Source organism: Ischnura elegans, chromosome 8 (assembly GCF_921293095.1).
Source record: "Ischnura elegans chromosome 8, ioIscEleg1.1, whole genome shotgun sequence".
In the NCBI taxonomy this organism is placed as follows: domain Eukaryota; kingdom Metazoa; phylum Arthropoda; class Insecta; order Odonata; family Coenagrionidae; genus Ischnura; species Ischnura elegans.
In genome coordinates, this window is record NC_060253.1 from 835,390 (window position 1) to 852,804 (window position 17,415).

General features: G+C 43.5%; 1 protein-coding gene across 2 annotated transcripts in view; it reads right to left on the bottom strand.

Moving 5' to 3' along the window:
- Nucleotides 1-17,415, bottom strand: part of LOC124163318 (protein TANC2) — a 529,785-nt gene that overhangs the window by 287,495 nt on the left and 224,875 nt on the right. For both annotated transcript variants that reach the window (XM_046540135.1, XM_046540134.1), the window contains exons 2-4: nt 7,100-7,285; nt 3,808-4,068; nt 1,121-1,272 (exon numbers count right to left, since the gene is read on the bottom strand). In XM_046540135.1, the coding sequence (XP_046396091.1) occupies nt 1,121-1,272; nt 3,808-4,068; nt 7,100-7,285 (599 nt within the window). The remainder of the gene's footprint in view (nt 1-1,120; nt 1,273-3,807; nt 4,069-7,099; nt 7,286-17,415) is intronic.

The following is a 17,415-nucleotide window of genomic DNA, read 5'->3' on the forward strand; positions in this document are numbered from 1 at the left end:
TAAGCATGTCACATTTGCCTAATGACGCTGCATCAGCATTGTCATTAAATTTGATGATATACCCAACTTAAAATAAAAAATTATTACAGATATTTTCTTAACATCATTTTCTTGATTTCAGATGTTGTTGAGGATAAAAGCAGAAATGGCCCAGAAATCGACACTGCAATGGTGAAGAAGAGCATTGGGGAATTGGGCATAAAGGATGGCTATATTGCAGCTGAGTGGAAGGGGAAGGAAGAGGCATTCATTGATTGTGGAAGACAATGTGACAATCAACAGTTCAACAGAAGATTTTCTCCAAGTCTAATATTATTCTTATGTAAAAGATTAGAAAGAAAATATTATTCTTAATATTAAACCATCAATTTGAAATTCAGTTTTCATTTATTTGGTTCATTCCTCTTTCAACGAGTGCCTAAGCATTTCCCAATGTAAATGGTTAGTTTTGTACTTATTCCTCTTCAGCAAATGGTTATTTCCTAATACAGATGTCATATTTATAAATTAAGTTAGTTTTCGTCATTAAATAAACAGGTATTCTTCAATTCAATTTCATTTCACGGACAAAATCAAAATTCAGACTGAAGAACACCTAGCTATTGATAACAAAAAGTAAAAAAAATATAAAATATGACATCTATAAAATGTAACAATCACTTGCTGTAGAGAAATAATTACTAAAATAAAAATTCCTATAACGCATTAACACTGTTATTTCACAATAGCACCGATAGAGGGGGTGGCATCATGTTTCTTCTAAAGCTCCACATATGGCTCTGATGTCACATCGGGAAGTCGAATTTCACCCATGTTTCACCACCAAATTACCCAAATTTTACCACTTAAATTTACAGATATTTTACCCGTCAACAGGCAGGTTACCCATATTTTACCACAATTTTACTTGTGTAAAAGGGTAAAAATGGGGTAATTTATCTTTTGTGCTGACTGGATTTAGATATTAATCAGAAATATAGTAATAGTTACAGAAAGATTTTTGAGAAAGTAGCACAGACATGTATTTCCTTTGGGGAAGTTAGAAATACCTATTTTTTTCTATAAAGGTCCTGTAGCAAACAAGGAATTGAAGTACCTTACTATGAGATTAATGTCTTACCTTCATGTAAGATGTAAAATGTCCATTCGTCTTCATCTTTGGCCTTGATCCTTCTCGCCCACCATAGAGGGCAGTCTCTGAAGCTCTGATTGAAGCATTGCTGGCAGATAATGAATTCCCAGATACCTTCTTCGCTTTGGGCAGAACCACAACTGTAAGAGAATGGTGATTTAAAAGATGCACCAGCATAAATACTCATCAACAAAAGTGCTTTAACATGTTATACTTAACATGACAAAGCAAGTATAAATTGAAGCAATTATAGCATAAGACCTAGAATATCCAACTCCAATTTTTGGGCATTTCCTTTGTTCCCAAAAGAAATCTCTTAAAGCCGGTTTTATAATGTGCGGTTAGAGCTAACCATAATATGATACAGCCTCTAACTTTACCTGGCCGTGGCTGAAGGTTTTGGATAGCTTGACACCTGATCTCATTGCGTGGCTGACCAGAACCTCCAGGTTAAGTGAAAGGCAGTATCATCCTACGGTTATCACTTACCAGACATCCTAAAAGCGGGCCTTAATGAACTGATGACATAGTAAGCAATTTTCATGCTACTCATTTTAGCTTTGTGTGGTACACATGCTTTTTTTGTAACTTTGTGAGAATGAAGAATAATTTATGTTCCGTTTCAAGCTCTAAAAATATAGAGCTATCCAGTGATGTTAACTGAATTTTTTCTATTAAAGGGTAGTGTGAATGAATTAAGTATATTAATTCATTATATCAGTATATCATCTTATTCAGTAATTAAAAAGATAGCTGAGGGAAGGGGAAATAGAGGGGAGGTAAGGTCCAAAAGGAGTGTGCTGAGGCAATTAAAGGGATTATCTGTTAATGTTTAAGCCGGGAGGAAGAAATGCTTTAAATAGCCAATTGTATGTTAATTCGATAGAATTAAATTCAATGGAATTAAGTTTGAGTGGGTGGTCTGTGGGGGGAAGGGAGGCCAAAACTGATACATTGTAACAATCATTGAATTGACACCGATGAGTGGCCGCATGTTTCGCCACCGGGAGGGACGCAAAGTCAGAGGAAGTGCATGATGCCCTGTGGTCGTTGATCCTCAGGTCAAGGGGAGTTGAGGATTTGCCTCATTGAGTGTATTTTACTATAGAAGGCTCCACTGCAGGGCAGTTGCCGCATTAATGTGAAACCGGTCTCCTCACATTAATTCGCACTCCAATTTTAGTCACCAGAGGTGCATGGATCGGTAGCCTCCACTGTTTTTCTCTTTGAATTCCCTACTAGGCATAAACGGTAAGAATAGGTTGGCAATATAATTATGCAGCATAAAAGGAAACTAAATACATTAATAATACGTTGGGGTGCGACACAAAAATGCAACAATTCAAAGGAAGCTTCCATGTAAAAAAAAGGGGAATACATCAGATGTCGCAAGTGTACAAAAAAATTTCCTCGCTCAGGATTAAAATTATCAGCAAAAGTCATGAATATAATTATTGAGAGCAGGTTTCTGAAAAAAAAGTAGAAGAAAATTATGAAAAATATTACCGATGTTGGGAATCGAACATTGAATTTTAGAATGGTATTCCAATAATTTAACCACTGGACCATATTTACAAGTACGTTAAGGAAGCTCATACGTATGTTTTGAAGGGACTAAATTGCACTCATAAATGTTTACCTGCGTCTTTTTAACTATTAGATATGAAATTGAGCTTGATATTAATTAAATGAGCTTAATTTTAAGCAATAAACGATTACATTCAGCGCATAGTGCGTCTCTTGCTATCTAACACATCTGTTTACCTGTGTCCTACCGACTGGAATGCCTCTATTTATCCTGTGTAGAGTATTTATGATTTGCCTATATAAAAGGAGTGACAGTGTTGACATTGAATAAGATAAACTACATTCTTGGAAGCACAAGAGGCCACAGGGGGTGGTGGTAGACAGGAGACGAGATGACTGGGGATAGAAGCAGTAAAAATTGGACAGGTCTTGCATCTAGGGCAACTGCAGGGCGAAGGTATATTATTGGGAGTAGAGGGTGACTTATGTAAGGGGTTTGTCGAGTGGAATAAATCTGAAAGGTTTGCTGGTCATCTGAAGGTGATAGTTGGGGGTTTGACAAAAAGATTAGCTGTCGACTTATTATTTTTTATGATATATATATATTTTTATTTTTTTCCTCAATAGCTTTCTTTTTCCAAAATTTCAAAATTAAAACAACTTTCAAAATTGACTTCTTCATTTCATTGTGTCCCAAGTCTGATTCTTCTTTGAATTCTTTTAACTTTTAATGTGTAAGATCAAATAAATTAGTTATAAAGTTGGTGTGTAATATTTTATTAAATCATTAATGTTTATGTTTTTTGATGAATGCCCTTTTTCTTTTTTCTCTCTCTTTTATATCAGACTCCATGCTTTTGTACTTTGTAAAAGGACTAAATGCCCATGAAATAAAAGTAGGTATGAAAAACGAAAAAGAAGAAACGTTGTGCTTTCACATGAAATATTTATCCGCACATTTACACGGCCATGGTTTCAACGTAAGACGTCATCGTTGAAACCATGGTCATATAAATGTGGGAATAAATATTTGAAATGTGAAAGCACAGCGTTTCTTCTTTTTCATAATGGATCGCTTTCACAAAGTTGTGCCTCAAACCGTCAATTTTAAACAGTAGGTTTAAATGTAGCCTCAAATGAGTGCTCACTGTCGATGTTGCCCGCGGCGGGCGGAGCTCCGAGTGGAGAGGGCCTGCCGAGGCGGGGGCCCTCCTTTGAGGCTATCATGGTGGAGGCGGCACAGATGGGGCACGCCTCATTGGCGAACATGCACGAGTAGCAGCGCTCGTGCCCGCAAGCGTCGATCAGGCGGCGCTTCTTCGCCTTGTCGAACGGCATGCCGCAAGACGGACACGACGCTCTCCTGCTGCTGCCTCTGACCGACACCACACACGACACCCTGGGGTCCCCTGCGGAACAAAACAGAACAAGCAATCTCAAGTCGATTAAAGAGGTGGCGAATTCGAGACTTTGGGATTTTTTTACTTTTATGTCCCATGCCATAGCCATATACATACCCACACCTATCACAGTTACGGCTGCGAATTCGTACCAATGAGTCAGTGAGTAAGCAGCAAGCAAAAGGACCACCACATGCTCATAAAAATATCATGCATAAGAGCATATTTGCAAATTCATGCAAAGACAAAACTTGCCAATGATTAGTAATTCCTATTGCAAATCCATGCAAGGTAAGAACAATGGAAGAAAAAAAGCATGCAATGAGTCGTCCTAGCGAGTAATGCCATTAATTCTATTAATTGAGACACCGTTGTATTCCCTAACTGTACGTGGAAAGAATGAAATTTTAAATCTCTCTTTAAAGCAGTCTATTTCTGTTTTTATGTTCTTCTCGTGTTCACGTCTACCATAGTACAACAGTAGACGTAGAATATGTTCCACTTCGTCTGAGAAAACATCTTCTCCAAATTACTATGCAATTTTAGCCTCTATTGATTTCAGCTCTGAGTCCTACTTTATAAGGGCCTACGTACCTTACCTTTACCTACACGCAGCATATTATAAGTGAGGATTTACTTGAGTCAGGTAGCTTGTCTCTTTCACCTTTCTAGGGCATTTACCAAGAATTCTTTCCACAAATCCCAGTTTAGGGTTAGCTTTCCAGCATACTTCGCGTATGTGTTTACCTTACGAAAGATGCCGAATAATGGGACTGCCGAATAATGGTAACCCCGAAGTATTGAACAAACTTGACATTTGATGGTTCAATTCCTTTAATGGTTTGACTCCTTCTTGAAGATGCGTATATGCTTTTCCCAAAAATTCATCACGATACACTTGTCAAAATTTATTATTACTCCTAAGAACTGCACAATTCATTTCTGACACCGAGGTCTTTTTCCCAGATAACACACACTTCTGTAATACAGCTGTAAGAATACACCAGTTATACATATGTATCTATACAGCTGTATTACACATGTATTACTCGCGTATTTTTACATGTGGAAATGATACACATGTAATACAGCTGTAAGAATACACCAGGGGCGGAATTCTGTACACGGATACCGACGATCGTCGGTGTCGGTAGCTACCGACGATCGTCGGTCGCACCGATAGAAATGTGATTCACAAAACCCCGCTACCGACAGATTGTCGGTGCAACCGACAAATTCGTGACGTAATGCTTTTGTCGGTACGAAAGTGGCACCCGCACGCGAGGCTAGGCGCCTCGACCAATCATATTTCTCCTTTGTTTGCATTAAACAAATGAGGCTCCGAAAACGCCATCTGTTATTCGTCAGCCCGCGAAGAAGTTTAAAAGAGACGCCATTTTTCTTGATTTCAAAAAAGCATTTGATAAAGTTCCTCACGGAAAGTTATTTGGACTGCTTCTATGCCAAGTTATAATCGGCTGCGTGCACATATATTCCAGCGACAGAAAAGGCAGCATTACGGATGCTTTAGATAAAATAGCAATATATTACTCATACGGAACCCTTAGTGTGGAATTCCAGACGTCAATGCCCCAGTGAGAAATGGTTCATCGAATCTACGTCGAATCTTCGTCGATTCGACGACTATAGATCGATATGTGGTCGATGTCGATTTTATTTGTTCAATCGTAGCCTACGTTATATAATATGAATAACGTAGGCTACGGTTCAATCGACGATTTTTCGACGTGTTATTCTCATTGGTCAGCGGGGCCAGCGTGTTGATTGGCTGAGTGATGTTGTGAAAAAGTCTTAAATTTAACTGTGAGACTCTATTAAAACATATGTGACACAAATCATAAAGCTAAAATTAAATAATTATTTTATTAATTCATACACATTAGTCTTAATCTCGGAGAACAATCTTTGATTCCTTTTCATTCTGCAACTTTACCGGAAGCGCATGTCGTTGAAGCTTGAAGGCAGTCTCCAACAGACTCTACCGGTCTCCACTAATCTTTGGACTCTGTCGATCTGATAAGCCGGTTGAACCGTGGGAAACCAGTGTCGGCTGCTGTCGGTGTTTTGTGTCATTTCGATACCTTTAGCCTCGCGTCATAGATATCAACATCTCACATTTTTTCTCAAGGGTTTCTGATTATTATTGAAGATAAATACGAAGAACTTGAGGTTACAATTCACCGTAATAAATTTGAAACAGACTAATTATTTCACCCGTCATTTGTTTAGACAATGCGTGTTCGAGTGAAATCCGTCGTTGGGGCAGCAATAGATGCTCTTTATTAGCCGAAAAGATCTATATTTCCGTAATTATTATTAGTAATCGCAGGTAAGAAGACGGTGCCACGTCGACATAGAAAACACGTCGATGACATCGACGTCGATGACGTCGACGTCGAAAACACGTCGATTTTCGGACCATATAGACATCGATCGATGTGTTGCTATCGACGTTTTATCGATGACTACTTCGACGTCAAATCGACGGCGATTCGATGACTCATTTCTCACTGGGTACCATACCAGCTAGCAACGCTACCATATGGTAGCGTTGCTAGAAAAAGCTATCGCGGATATTACCTGGTGGACTTTGCGCGATAATAAGCATGGACTTCAATCGATTTCGAATTGACAGGAAAATTAGCGAGGACCTTTGAAAAGAGCAGAATCGCAGTCAGTTTTTCATGCGATTTTCATTGGTGTTTTGTTTTTTTAAACCGTGAATTGGGAAAGATGACACCTAAAAATGAAAAATCAACACGACGTGACAACATCAACGGGAAAACAACATGCAATTGATGACTAAACTCCGGGAAAGACATCGATACGGCTGAGAAACAAATCAATTTCAACACCATGTGTGCCGCATTTTACTGTTACAGATCTGCATGAAAATGATGGACGATGTCCAATCAATGCTACTTTTCTTCCTAAAAACGCCTCGATGCTGTGAATCTAATTTTTCGCGCTCCCAAATGATACGTTTCTACTGGAGAGTTCAACGAGAGGTTCGCCTTACCTGGGGGGACGATGTGGTTACGGGTCGAGTTGAAGGCGGCGCTGGTGTTGGGGGGGGAGGACGCCGCGGCAACCGCCGTTGAAGAGGAGGCGACGCTTCGGAGGGTGCTGGTTCGACTCCCGATCCCGCTCTCACAGTCCTGCGGCTTCGGGCGAGAAGTCGGAGGGGAGGGAGGCAAGAGGAGACCTAGAAAAAGAAATAGAAGAAGAGTTGATAAAAAAAATAGAAATTATTAATTGCGCGCCACGTTCCGCAACATATGTGATGCCACAGGTATGGTATGGCAAGTAACAGTATGGGTTTTGGAGAAAGCAACCGACAGCTAAGACCGTCATACACACTGTAGGGAATGGAGAGAGAAACGAAACGAAAGACGCCAAGTGGACCTCGGCTGAACGGGATGAAGTTCTTTCCAACGAAGCACTCAAGCAGGGGTCTCTGAAATTATCACCGACGGGATTTACACCACGAAGTGTGCAGCTAACGCTCCGGTCACCACAACAACCCAAGCCCCGTCCGTGATGCCACTGATGAAGATGAAATGGAGTGAGGAAGGAATAAGTGCCCGAGGAGGCAAACAAACACTTCAATAAGAAGACGGAATACGGTCATCTGGTGTTCGTCCTGAGGCATGATGGCCTTATGATCATCCAGAGACAATTGTATGGCAAGGATGGAGAAGGAAATCCTAAAATAAACTGCATGGAACTGTTGCACAAGTATTAGAAAGAGAGGACATAAGTTGGCGTAAAAAGATTAAGGGACCGGAGAGATAAGTGAAACCAATCTTAAGATCCTTGACAATTGATCATGACGGCCTTCGCATAAGGCCATAAAACCGCTATGAACAATTATATGCGTAGAGAAAACTCTTTCGGCAGTTATTCCAGCGACGACGACGTCTCCAACGGTAACCGTAGCAAACTCAGACAGGGAAAAGAGAATAATACGGTCTATTCACACACAGACAAACGCAAGAGGCCTGGGGAGGTAGGGGTAGCATTGAAAATGGAACGGCCGTGGAATTCGCCAATGCTATGCGAGAACACTCGGGCATACCTCACCCAAGACAAGTGCGCACGCAAACACAGGAAATTATCAGCGGAGACGGCAAGTAGGTAAGTATTGCTCAATATGGCAGGCGTTACGGTGGGCAAGATGCCAAACAAGCTAGATGCGAAACCGCTAACTTCTCCGCAGCGGCCATCAGCCAAGGACATATATGATAAGTGATCATTCTCTAGTGATGATGAAGTGCCACTTTAAATTTAAGAAATAAAAAAAGCGGTGAAGAACTCATGAGAATTAGAGAAAATTCAGGAGATAAAAAACTCATTTTAAGTACATATACCACGGTGACAACTTTTACGGGAGTCACCCGCAATGCGCAAATAGTGCGGAAATCCACAGAGGAAAAAATCATTCGCCTTGACGAGGATTCGATCCCGGATTCCCCGCTTTCCGGTCGGATGCTTTAGCCAGTTGAGGCGTCAATCCTCATTCCAGTTGTATCCACAAATATTCACACAGAGGAGTGACGCCTCGGTAGCTTAACAGCACTCGACCGGAAATCGGGGGATCCGGGTTCGAATCCTGGTCAAGGCGAATGGTTTTTTCTACGTGGATTTTTCTCACAAAAAAACTCAACATGCCTTTCAAGAAGTAGTACAGTGCAAGATAAGATTAGATCAGACCGAAAAATCAGTGGAGAATAGCTGGACTGATAACAAAAGTGGACTTCAGGAGGCTGCTGGAGGAGTTCTAGGGAGAAGAGAGTTTGTTAAGAAAAAGCCATGCACCAAGGATTAAGTCCTAGACCTCAATGAAGAACAGAGAAAGTCTAAGAATACTGAGGAAGGGCAGGCTAGCTACAAGAAAATAAGGTACGAGATTTGTCTCAAAGCCAGGAAAGCTAGAGAAGCGAGAATGGCTAACTTATGCGAGGATGAGATAAATAACCCTCAGAAAATAACCTCGTTCAAGAGAAAATGGGAGGATAGTGAGGAACCATTTCAAGTCACGGAGTACAAGATATCGTACGATAAAAGTATGGAAATATGTTGATTGAAAACGAAGACAAAGTCGAGAGATGGAAAGAATACCTTGAGGAGCTGTACAACGAAGCAAACTCAAGGGAAAATTACCGAAGAGGAATGTGAAGTAGAGAAATATGAAATGGGAGCCAGCGCCTTAAGATCGGCAGTTGCCGCCGTAATAAGAGTCCTGTGAAATAATAAGGCACCAGGAATAGATTTTTCCACCAAAGATGATCAAAAATGTAGGAACAAAGTGGTTGACTCAACAGTATAAAACTGTCTGCAATACGTACTCAACAGGAGATTTATCCATTGACTTTGAGAAGAACATCATCAATCTTCCAAACATTATCATACATGCAAAAAGAAGACAGCAGAGGAGTGTGAAGATTTTAGGACAACAAGCCTGACGAAGCATGCGCCGAAGATACTAACAAGAATTATAAATAAAAAAAATAACAGAACTACAGGAGAATATAAGGAAGACCAGAACAATACCTGGACTAGGACCAATTTAGGAAAAGCGAGGGCACAAGGGAAGCAACTTTGGCTTTTACGGCAGTAGAGAATAGAGAGGACAATGGAAAAGAACAAAGCGAATTTCATAGAACTTGTCGAATTGGAGAAGGCATTTGATAAAGTGGAATGGAATTCAATTTCTGGAATCTTGAATGAAATTGGAGTGCTCTACAATGTTTGTAGAACTGTGCACAGTTTTTATATAAACCAAGTAGCTGTGATAAATTGTGAACCCAACAGTGCAGAAGTAAGTACAGGAAAAATGGTCAGACAAGAGTGTGCAATGCACCCCATAATTTTTAATGCTTACATTGAGAAAGCCATCAATGAAATCGAGATGACTTTGGGTGTCAATGTCCACGGAGAAAAAATTAGTATACTGCGATCCACGGCTCAGCCGAGACAGAAAATGATTTGAAGAAGACTTTGACAAACAGGGAAAGGACAACGGTCATCACCAATCAGCTGAAAAGCAACAAAGAGAAGACTACGATATTAGCATCATGCATCTAAAGAGAGGAGGCGAAGGCAACCATTAAACAGGGACAGCAAAAGCTTGAAGAAGTGAAAGAGTTTTCTTAGTTCGGCCGCCAAACGACCAGCGATGGCCGAAGCAAGAAAGAAATAGTCAGTAGAATAGCATTTGCGAAGAAGGAATTTTTTACAGCTGAAAATACGAGCATAGAACTAAGTAACGAATTGATGAGATAATACATAGGGCGCAAGCATCTCCATGCATGGAAGCGCGGCTAGGACGTTGACTGCAGCAGAGAAAGGAAGAGCGCAAGCATGAGGGGCCACCACGGGACGATGATAATAATAAATAATAATAAATAATTTTATTACTCCACACACAAATTACATGACAATAGCAAAATTGAGTAATTTCAGGTAGCCGCGAAGGATAACCTGTTTGAGGCTACCATCCAAAATAATAATACATTATGCTTTACATATAGTGTAGCTCATTTTGTGTTACCTTGATAATCTATACTTACAAAGCTTAAGTGCGTACATGAAAAAACAACTGAAGTAGTATTTATAATTCGTTAATTCATTTACATCATTATTTTATAACAATATTTGTTCTACACTTTCGTTAGTGAGAAAGCCAAGAATGTGCATTTTGCAAACATTTTTCAAAGACTTTGAAATACAGCATGACTGGGGTAACAAATTAAAAACCTTTGGTCCTACATACAAAAAACATCTTTTAAACAAAGTCAAATTTGGTTGTGGTAAGGGCACACTTATTTTACGTAGGGTAAAGGGAGAAGGCAGGGACTGAAATATTTTAGAGTTGCCACTTCTAGCATAAAAACATCGTAGGACCTTATAAATATATAGATGCTTCAACGGAAGCAAACGCAAATGAAGACAAAGTGGGAAGGATCTTTCAAATCTGTTTTTTTTTTTCAAAATAATACGTGCAATTCTTTTTTTGTAAAAAACGGCAGGTTTCAAGGAGTTTAAATATGCGCCACCCCAACAAAAAATGCCATAGCTCAATCTGCTATGCACTATGGCGTTATAAATTATCTTTAGAAAGCTTTCTGGACATTTATTTCTAATGAAATAAAAATTTGCCACTGTGTGACGCATTACATTTGTGAGATTGTTGATATGCTGATTCCACTTTAAGGAATCGCCAATTGTTACTCCCAAGTACTTAATACTGGAAACACGTTCAATGGGTAAAGAGCTATTGCATAAATTTATAGGACAATTTTCTTCATGATAATGTAAAACCCAATCAAAGAAGATGAAGAAGAAATGGATCGACCGATCAAGTAATGAGAAGCGCTCAGAAGAGCGAGAGAAAAGAGAACTCTCCTTAAGGAAAAGAAGTGACAACTTAGTTGGCCACATTATGAGGCACGATGGCCTGATGAAAACAATCTTAGAGGGACAAGTGGAAGGGAAGAAGGGCAAGGGACAACCCCGGATGAGTTACATAGGACAGGTTATGTAAAAGAGAAGAAATACCAACGTCGCTATGGAAAGGCTATCGGAAAGGAGAAAGGAATGGAGAGCTGCGTCAAACCAATGTTAGGATTGTTGACTAATGTATTTCTAATCCCAGTCTCAGACAGACCGCATTTTTACCGCGGACTTCCGTCTTTTTGCCATCAACCACAGCACCGTTGTCCTCGTCGTCCTTTTTCTACCATGTGTTTCTCACACTTTCTTTCTAATCTTATGCGTTTCTTTGTATGTTTGCGATGCCAAGAGAGGCATAAACGAAAAACGGAATAAAATAAAATTTCACACGGTCAGATTGAAATTGTCAACCGTGTCTCGGCCTTCCTGCGGGAGTAGACAAGCGGGGACGAAGGATGAAGAGATCAGGATGAGGGAGGAAGTGGCGGGGAGAGGGAGGGGTTGAAGAGGGTTGAACGCTTGGTGTAGCCATGTGCATGAAGGTTTTAATTTTAGCGGTGAGGCGGAGGGAGGCGAGTATTCCTGTATAGATTTCATCAAAATCCAAGTTGTGGTAAAAAGGCGTGGGTGGGAAGTATGGAAGGCGAGGTGGAGTTGCAAGAAGCTGGACCCGAAGGGTGAGTGAAGTGGTGGTTAGACCGATGAGGACGACGGGTCAAGAATTCCATCGAAGGATGAAGTTTACATTACTAGTGGCGCATGTGGGGGGTGAAGTGGAAGGAAGAGGAAAAGTGAGAATGTTTTTATGAAGCACGTAATTGGGTAATGAGGATCGCACAGGTTTTGCAACGGGGTCGTTGCCATGGGGTGGGAAAAAGGGTTGCTACGGGATGTGAACCTTGAGCGTGCTTAAGAGTATGGAAGACCATATTTGGTGGCCGACGGAAAGCTAACGATGGGCAACTAGAGAAGATTTTTCCAGTAGTGACGTTACTAGACAGAATACGAAAATTATTAAAAGCCTCTTGCCATGCGAGGATATCTCTCTGCCCCCACGCTCGACGTTATAACTGGATTTCACTCTCGATTGAGACTAGAAGCTTCAACGTGGTGAAAGGGCTCCATGTCAGCATTCACGACTGTCCTTATGACGCATTATCTTACTCCTTTGTTTTCAGCCCCGCCGTCAGAGTAAGCCACTAATTGGGAAATCAGTTTTCTTTTTCTTCCCGCCTCGTAGTCGTGAATGTGTGTTGGAATATTTCATGTTTAATCGATGACGTTCAACTGTCTTGACTTAATAGTTGCTTTTGTTCTTTCTTTTGTTTTGTGACTGTCGTGTCGTCGTGTTCCGCGCTTTAATAATAAAACACATGTGTTAATTGTAAAGTCGTATTATCCGTGTTAATCCTGATCATCCTGAAAATTATATATATTTCAACAGAAAATATTCAACAATTTGGAATAAATGGAGGAGCTATTGAGATAATTGATCGAACATGAACATGATTCGATCCAATGAAGCAAGTTTAATTATTCGCCATGCGTCTGTTAAAAATTTATAATTGCCGCAATTTAGGAGGGCGCCGCTTCCGCGAGATTCCAATGCAGCAAAATGGACAGAGCAATTTCTCTTTTCGGGATTTTGCTATTTAATGTCTTTGCTCCCATCGTCGAAATGCATTGGTAATACTGTCCACCGACGATGTGCGATCCAATCAAAGGAAAAGTAGCATTTTTTCTTTTTACGCATCAAAGTATGTACCACACAGATATAGAAATCCATATTCGCATAAAAAGTCATTCGCGAAAACAATTAAAAAAACGCATGCAATTTTAAATTAATGTGCATGCTTTTTGGAAGGTTATTATTTAATTATTTATTATTAATCATTTAATGTATTTGGTTAAAAGCTGCAACACTTTTTCGAATGCGGAGAGCATATCGTAACAGGAAAGAAAGAAGTATTATTTTGAACAGAGACCATTGAGAATAGCCTCTCACTATAATGAAACTAATCAAACTAAAATGGCCGCATTAACTGTAATATACCTCAAAATAATAACCCTCAATACCTCATAATAATGAGGTAATAACCCTCAATACGTATCCGAATGCAGAGACTGTATAATCACAGAGAATGGAAACTAACGGGGACTGGAAGGGTATGATACAACTCACTCTACTAAAAATCACCTCATTAGCTAGGGATTTCAATACTTTCTGTTACTAAAAATACGAGATTGGCAAATGAAGCAGGGAACAAGTGCTCCTATCTTGGCCTTGCCACTGCGATGAACGATTAATAACTGCTTCAATATTAAGTTCAACTTAAATTGAGCAGATTTTCATCCTCCTGAGAAATGTCACCGCAGTCAGCGAACGTTTCGTGTCAATAGTTTGTGGCGTTCATATTGTAACATATTTCTGGTCGTTGTCATTTTAATTTTGATCACACCACAGGCCCAAGCCCAAGAAGCGGGGAACATTTTATACTGGTTTATTTCTTCGATTTTGGGAATTCGTTTCCGCCATTTAGTGCTCGTTGATTCCAAGACGTATTTCATTGCAGTGAATCGCTTTAATAAAAACATTATATAGCTGACAGCTACTGAGCATAAGTTGAAGGTTTCGTTTGTGATAGTATGTTATGTGACAATATCTGCGTAGCTTATATAAGGGGGCATTCGAAATCCGAATGGAGAAGCACAGGCTACGCCAAACCTAACAAAACTCATGGAGGAAAGGCAAAAAAAATCAGCGCGAGCCAATCAGAAGGAACCTGACGAAAATGGCGCGAAACCGACCGGTATAGAGGGAGGAAGGCACCATTCCCGAATTGAACAGTGGCATAGACACACACATCGAGCAGCGAGTAAGAGAAAGGCATTGCTGAGTATCCGAAACCTGAGCGACCCGGCCCAGTGCCAAGATGTTTGGAGGAGGAGAAGGAGACGCAGCGACGGCAACGGCGGCACCACAGGCGGAGGCTGGCCCAACGTCAAGGAGCCGTTCGAGCAGCACCGGATCGTCGACCAACCCACTGATCTCTTCCTTCGGGAAGATGACCAGGGAGCAACTGTTGGCGCAGTTCGGCAAGGTGAAGCCGGCTTGTCCGACGGATCCGAACCGTTCTGCGGCCAACGAGAGCAAAGGCCCTCTTCAGGGCCAGGAGGAGAAGAAGGTGACGAAGGGTAAGGGGACGAAGGCCGAGAAGAGGGCGAGGAAGGTGGCTCTGGCCCCCGAACCGCCTGCAGCAACAGCCCAGCAGAGCCGCAAAGAGGAGCCAACTGGACCTCTACAGGGCCATCAGGCGAACCCTTCTTCCCAAGGGACGAAGAGGAAAAACTCGGCGACTGAGAAGGAAGACGGGCTTCCCTCATCAGTCGTAGTAGTAGAAGGACGACTGGAGGACGACTGGGCATCCAGCATCGATGCTCCAACCGAGGATGGATCATGGGAGTTGGCGCAAGGAGCCAAGAAGAGGAAGGAGACGACGGAAGCGGGGAAAGACGACCGCAGAGAGCGGCGACCGAACCCTATCATAATGTATTCAGCCACCAATATGGCTGAGATTACAGACCGCCTTGAGGCAGTTCTGGGCGACGCCTTCGACTTCGACGTTCGACGCACTTCGGTCCGTCTCAACGTCCAATCAGCCGAGCACCACCACAAGGCGACCGCTGTCCTGGACGAATTAAAGGTAGAGTGGTTCTCCCAGCCTCTTGAACGAGTGCCGGGTGTCCGTTATCTTTTCAAGGGTATTTCCAGATGGCGCACTGAGGACCAGGTGACAGCGGCACTGGTGGCCAAGGGCTACCAAGTAAGGGCGATACGGCAGATGAAGGTGTCGGAGGGAGGCAAGCTGGTGCCCATCGACCGGTTCGTGGCGACTCTCATCAAGACGCCGGCGGCAGTTCCACCGACGCAGATCCGGCAACTCTGCCACGACCGCGTCGTGGTGGAACACTTCAAGGGGGAGAGAGGGCCGATGCAGTGTCGCCGTTGCAACCGCTTCGGCCACGTTGCTGTCGCATGCAGATGCAAACCCAGGTGCTTCCGCTGCGCTGGAGAACACACGAGCGAGCAGTGTCCACTGACGCGGACTGACCAGGCGACCTGCTGCAATTGCGGAGGACCACATTCTGCAGCATCCAGGCGGTGTCCAACCTACATCGCTGCATTGGACCGCCTTAGGAAAGGCAAGAAGGAGAGCAGCAACGCTGTAGCTGCCCCCAAGGCAGCCCAGGCGCCGGAGAAACACAAGAAAAAGGCCGCCACAACAGTGACAGCGGACACCTCGTTCGCTGGTGCGTTGAGGGGAGGAGCTGAAGACATGGAGGTGGATGCCCAGGCAGACACCAATGAGCCACCGGCCGCCAAGGAAGCATCATCTTTGGCGGAAGTATCCGCACCACCGGAAGGAGAGCAGGCGAAGCAGAATGCTAGGAGGAAAAAGAAAAAGTCCTCTGTGCCACTGCCTCCAACAGCACCTTCCAAACCGCCACCGACTTCGTCCGCTCCGAAGGCAGCCAACCCGGTAGCCCAAAAGGAGAGGACCACTGCCGCCATCCCGGTCAAGGATCCAGCTGCTGCAGCTGGTCCCGCCAACGCCGAGGACTCCGACAGCAGCTCCACTGGAGGGCTGCAGCAAGCACTGATGGACATCTGCCGGATACTCCGGCGCTTCATCACCTCGCCGGAAGGACTACTTGTCCTCACAGCACTGGAGGCTCTGCTGACCCAGAAGGGTACCTTCCCGAACCATGATGGCACACACCCGTAAGCAGAAAACCATCATAGTGCAGTGGAACGCACGCGGAGTTCGCCAGAAGACGGAGGAGCTCCGTAACTTTCTACAGCAGACTGAGGCGATGATCGCTTGCATCCAAGAGACCTGGCTGCGACCCACGGAGGACCGGCGAATACCCGGCTGGACCATCTACAGGGCCGACCGGATAACGCCAGGAAAAGCCGCTGGAGGAGCAGCACTCCTAATCCGCCGATCTGTCCTTCACAGAGCATGCCGTTCTTGGACGAACCCGAATACGGAGGCAGTGTCGGCGGATGTCAAACTAAGCAACAGGTGGTACAGGATTACATCCATGTACTACCCACCAACACGGCCATGGGATGCAGACGTATTCCAGCCGTTACTTGAGAGGACGGGTCCAGGAATCCTGATTGGCGATCTAAATGCTAAGCACCCCACTTGGCATTCGCGGGTCGCCAACCCACGAGGAAACCTACTGCGACGGCTGCTAGACGACGAGGGACTACTGGTGGTGGCTCCGATAACTGCAACGCATGAACTGGGAGACGTCCTGGACATTGCAGTCACACGTGATGTCCGGGAATCTCTCAGGATGCATGCCCGCGTCGACCTGTCGTCGGACCATTACCCTACTATCCTCCAGATTGGAGCTGTCACGGGCATGGAGGAGCCGAAGGAAGTCCGTGACTATGCCAACGCCTGCTGGGAAAGTTTCAGGATGACAATCGCCAGGGAACTGCCTAGAGATCCACCGGAGCCGAACGACCGAGAGACGGCCGACCACATGGTGAACCACCTCACCTCAACCGTCAACGCTGCCATCCAGACTGCCATTCCGCTGAAAACGCTACGACCGCCACAGACAAGGATCCTCCTGCCTAATGCGGTTCGGCGGCTGATTCAGTACCGGAACAACACCCGGAGACGATGGCAGCGAGTGAGAACGGCGGATCTCCGGCAGGAACTTAACAGGCTGAACGCTGAGGTACGCTCTGCACTCCAGGACGTCCGGCGGGATTCTTGGGAAGCACACCTGGCGAGAGTCACGGAGGACCCTGAGGACGACGCCCCGGTATGGCGAGTGGTCCGGCAGCTGAAGGGTAGG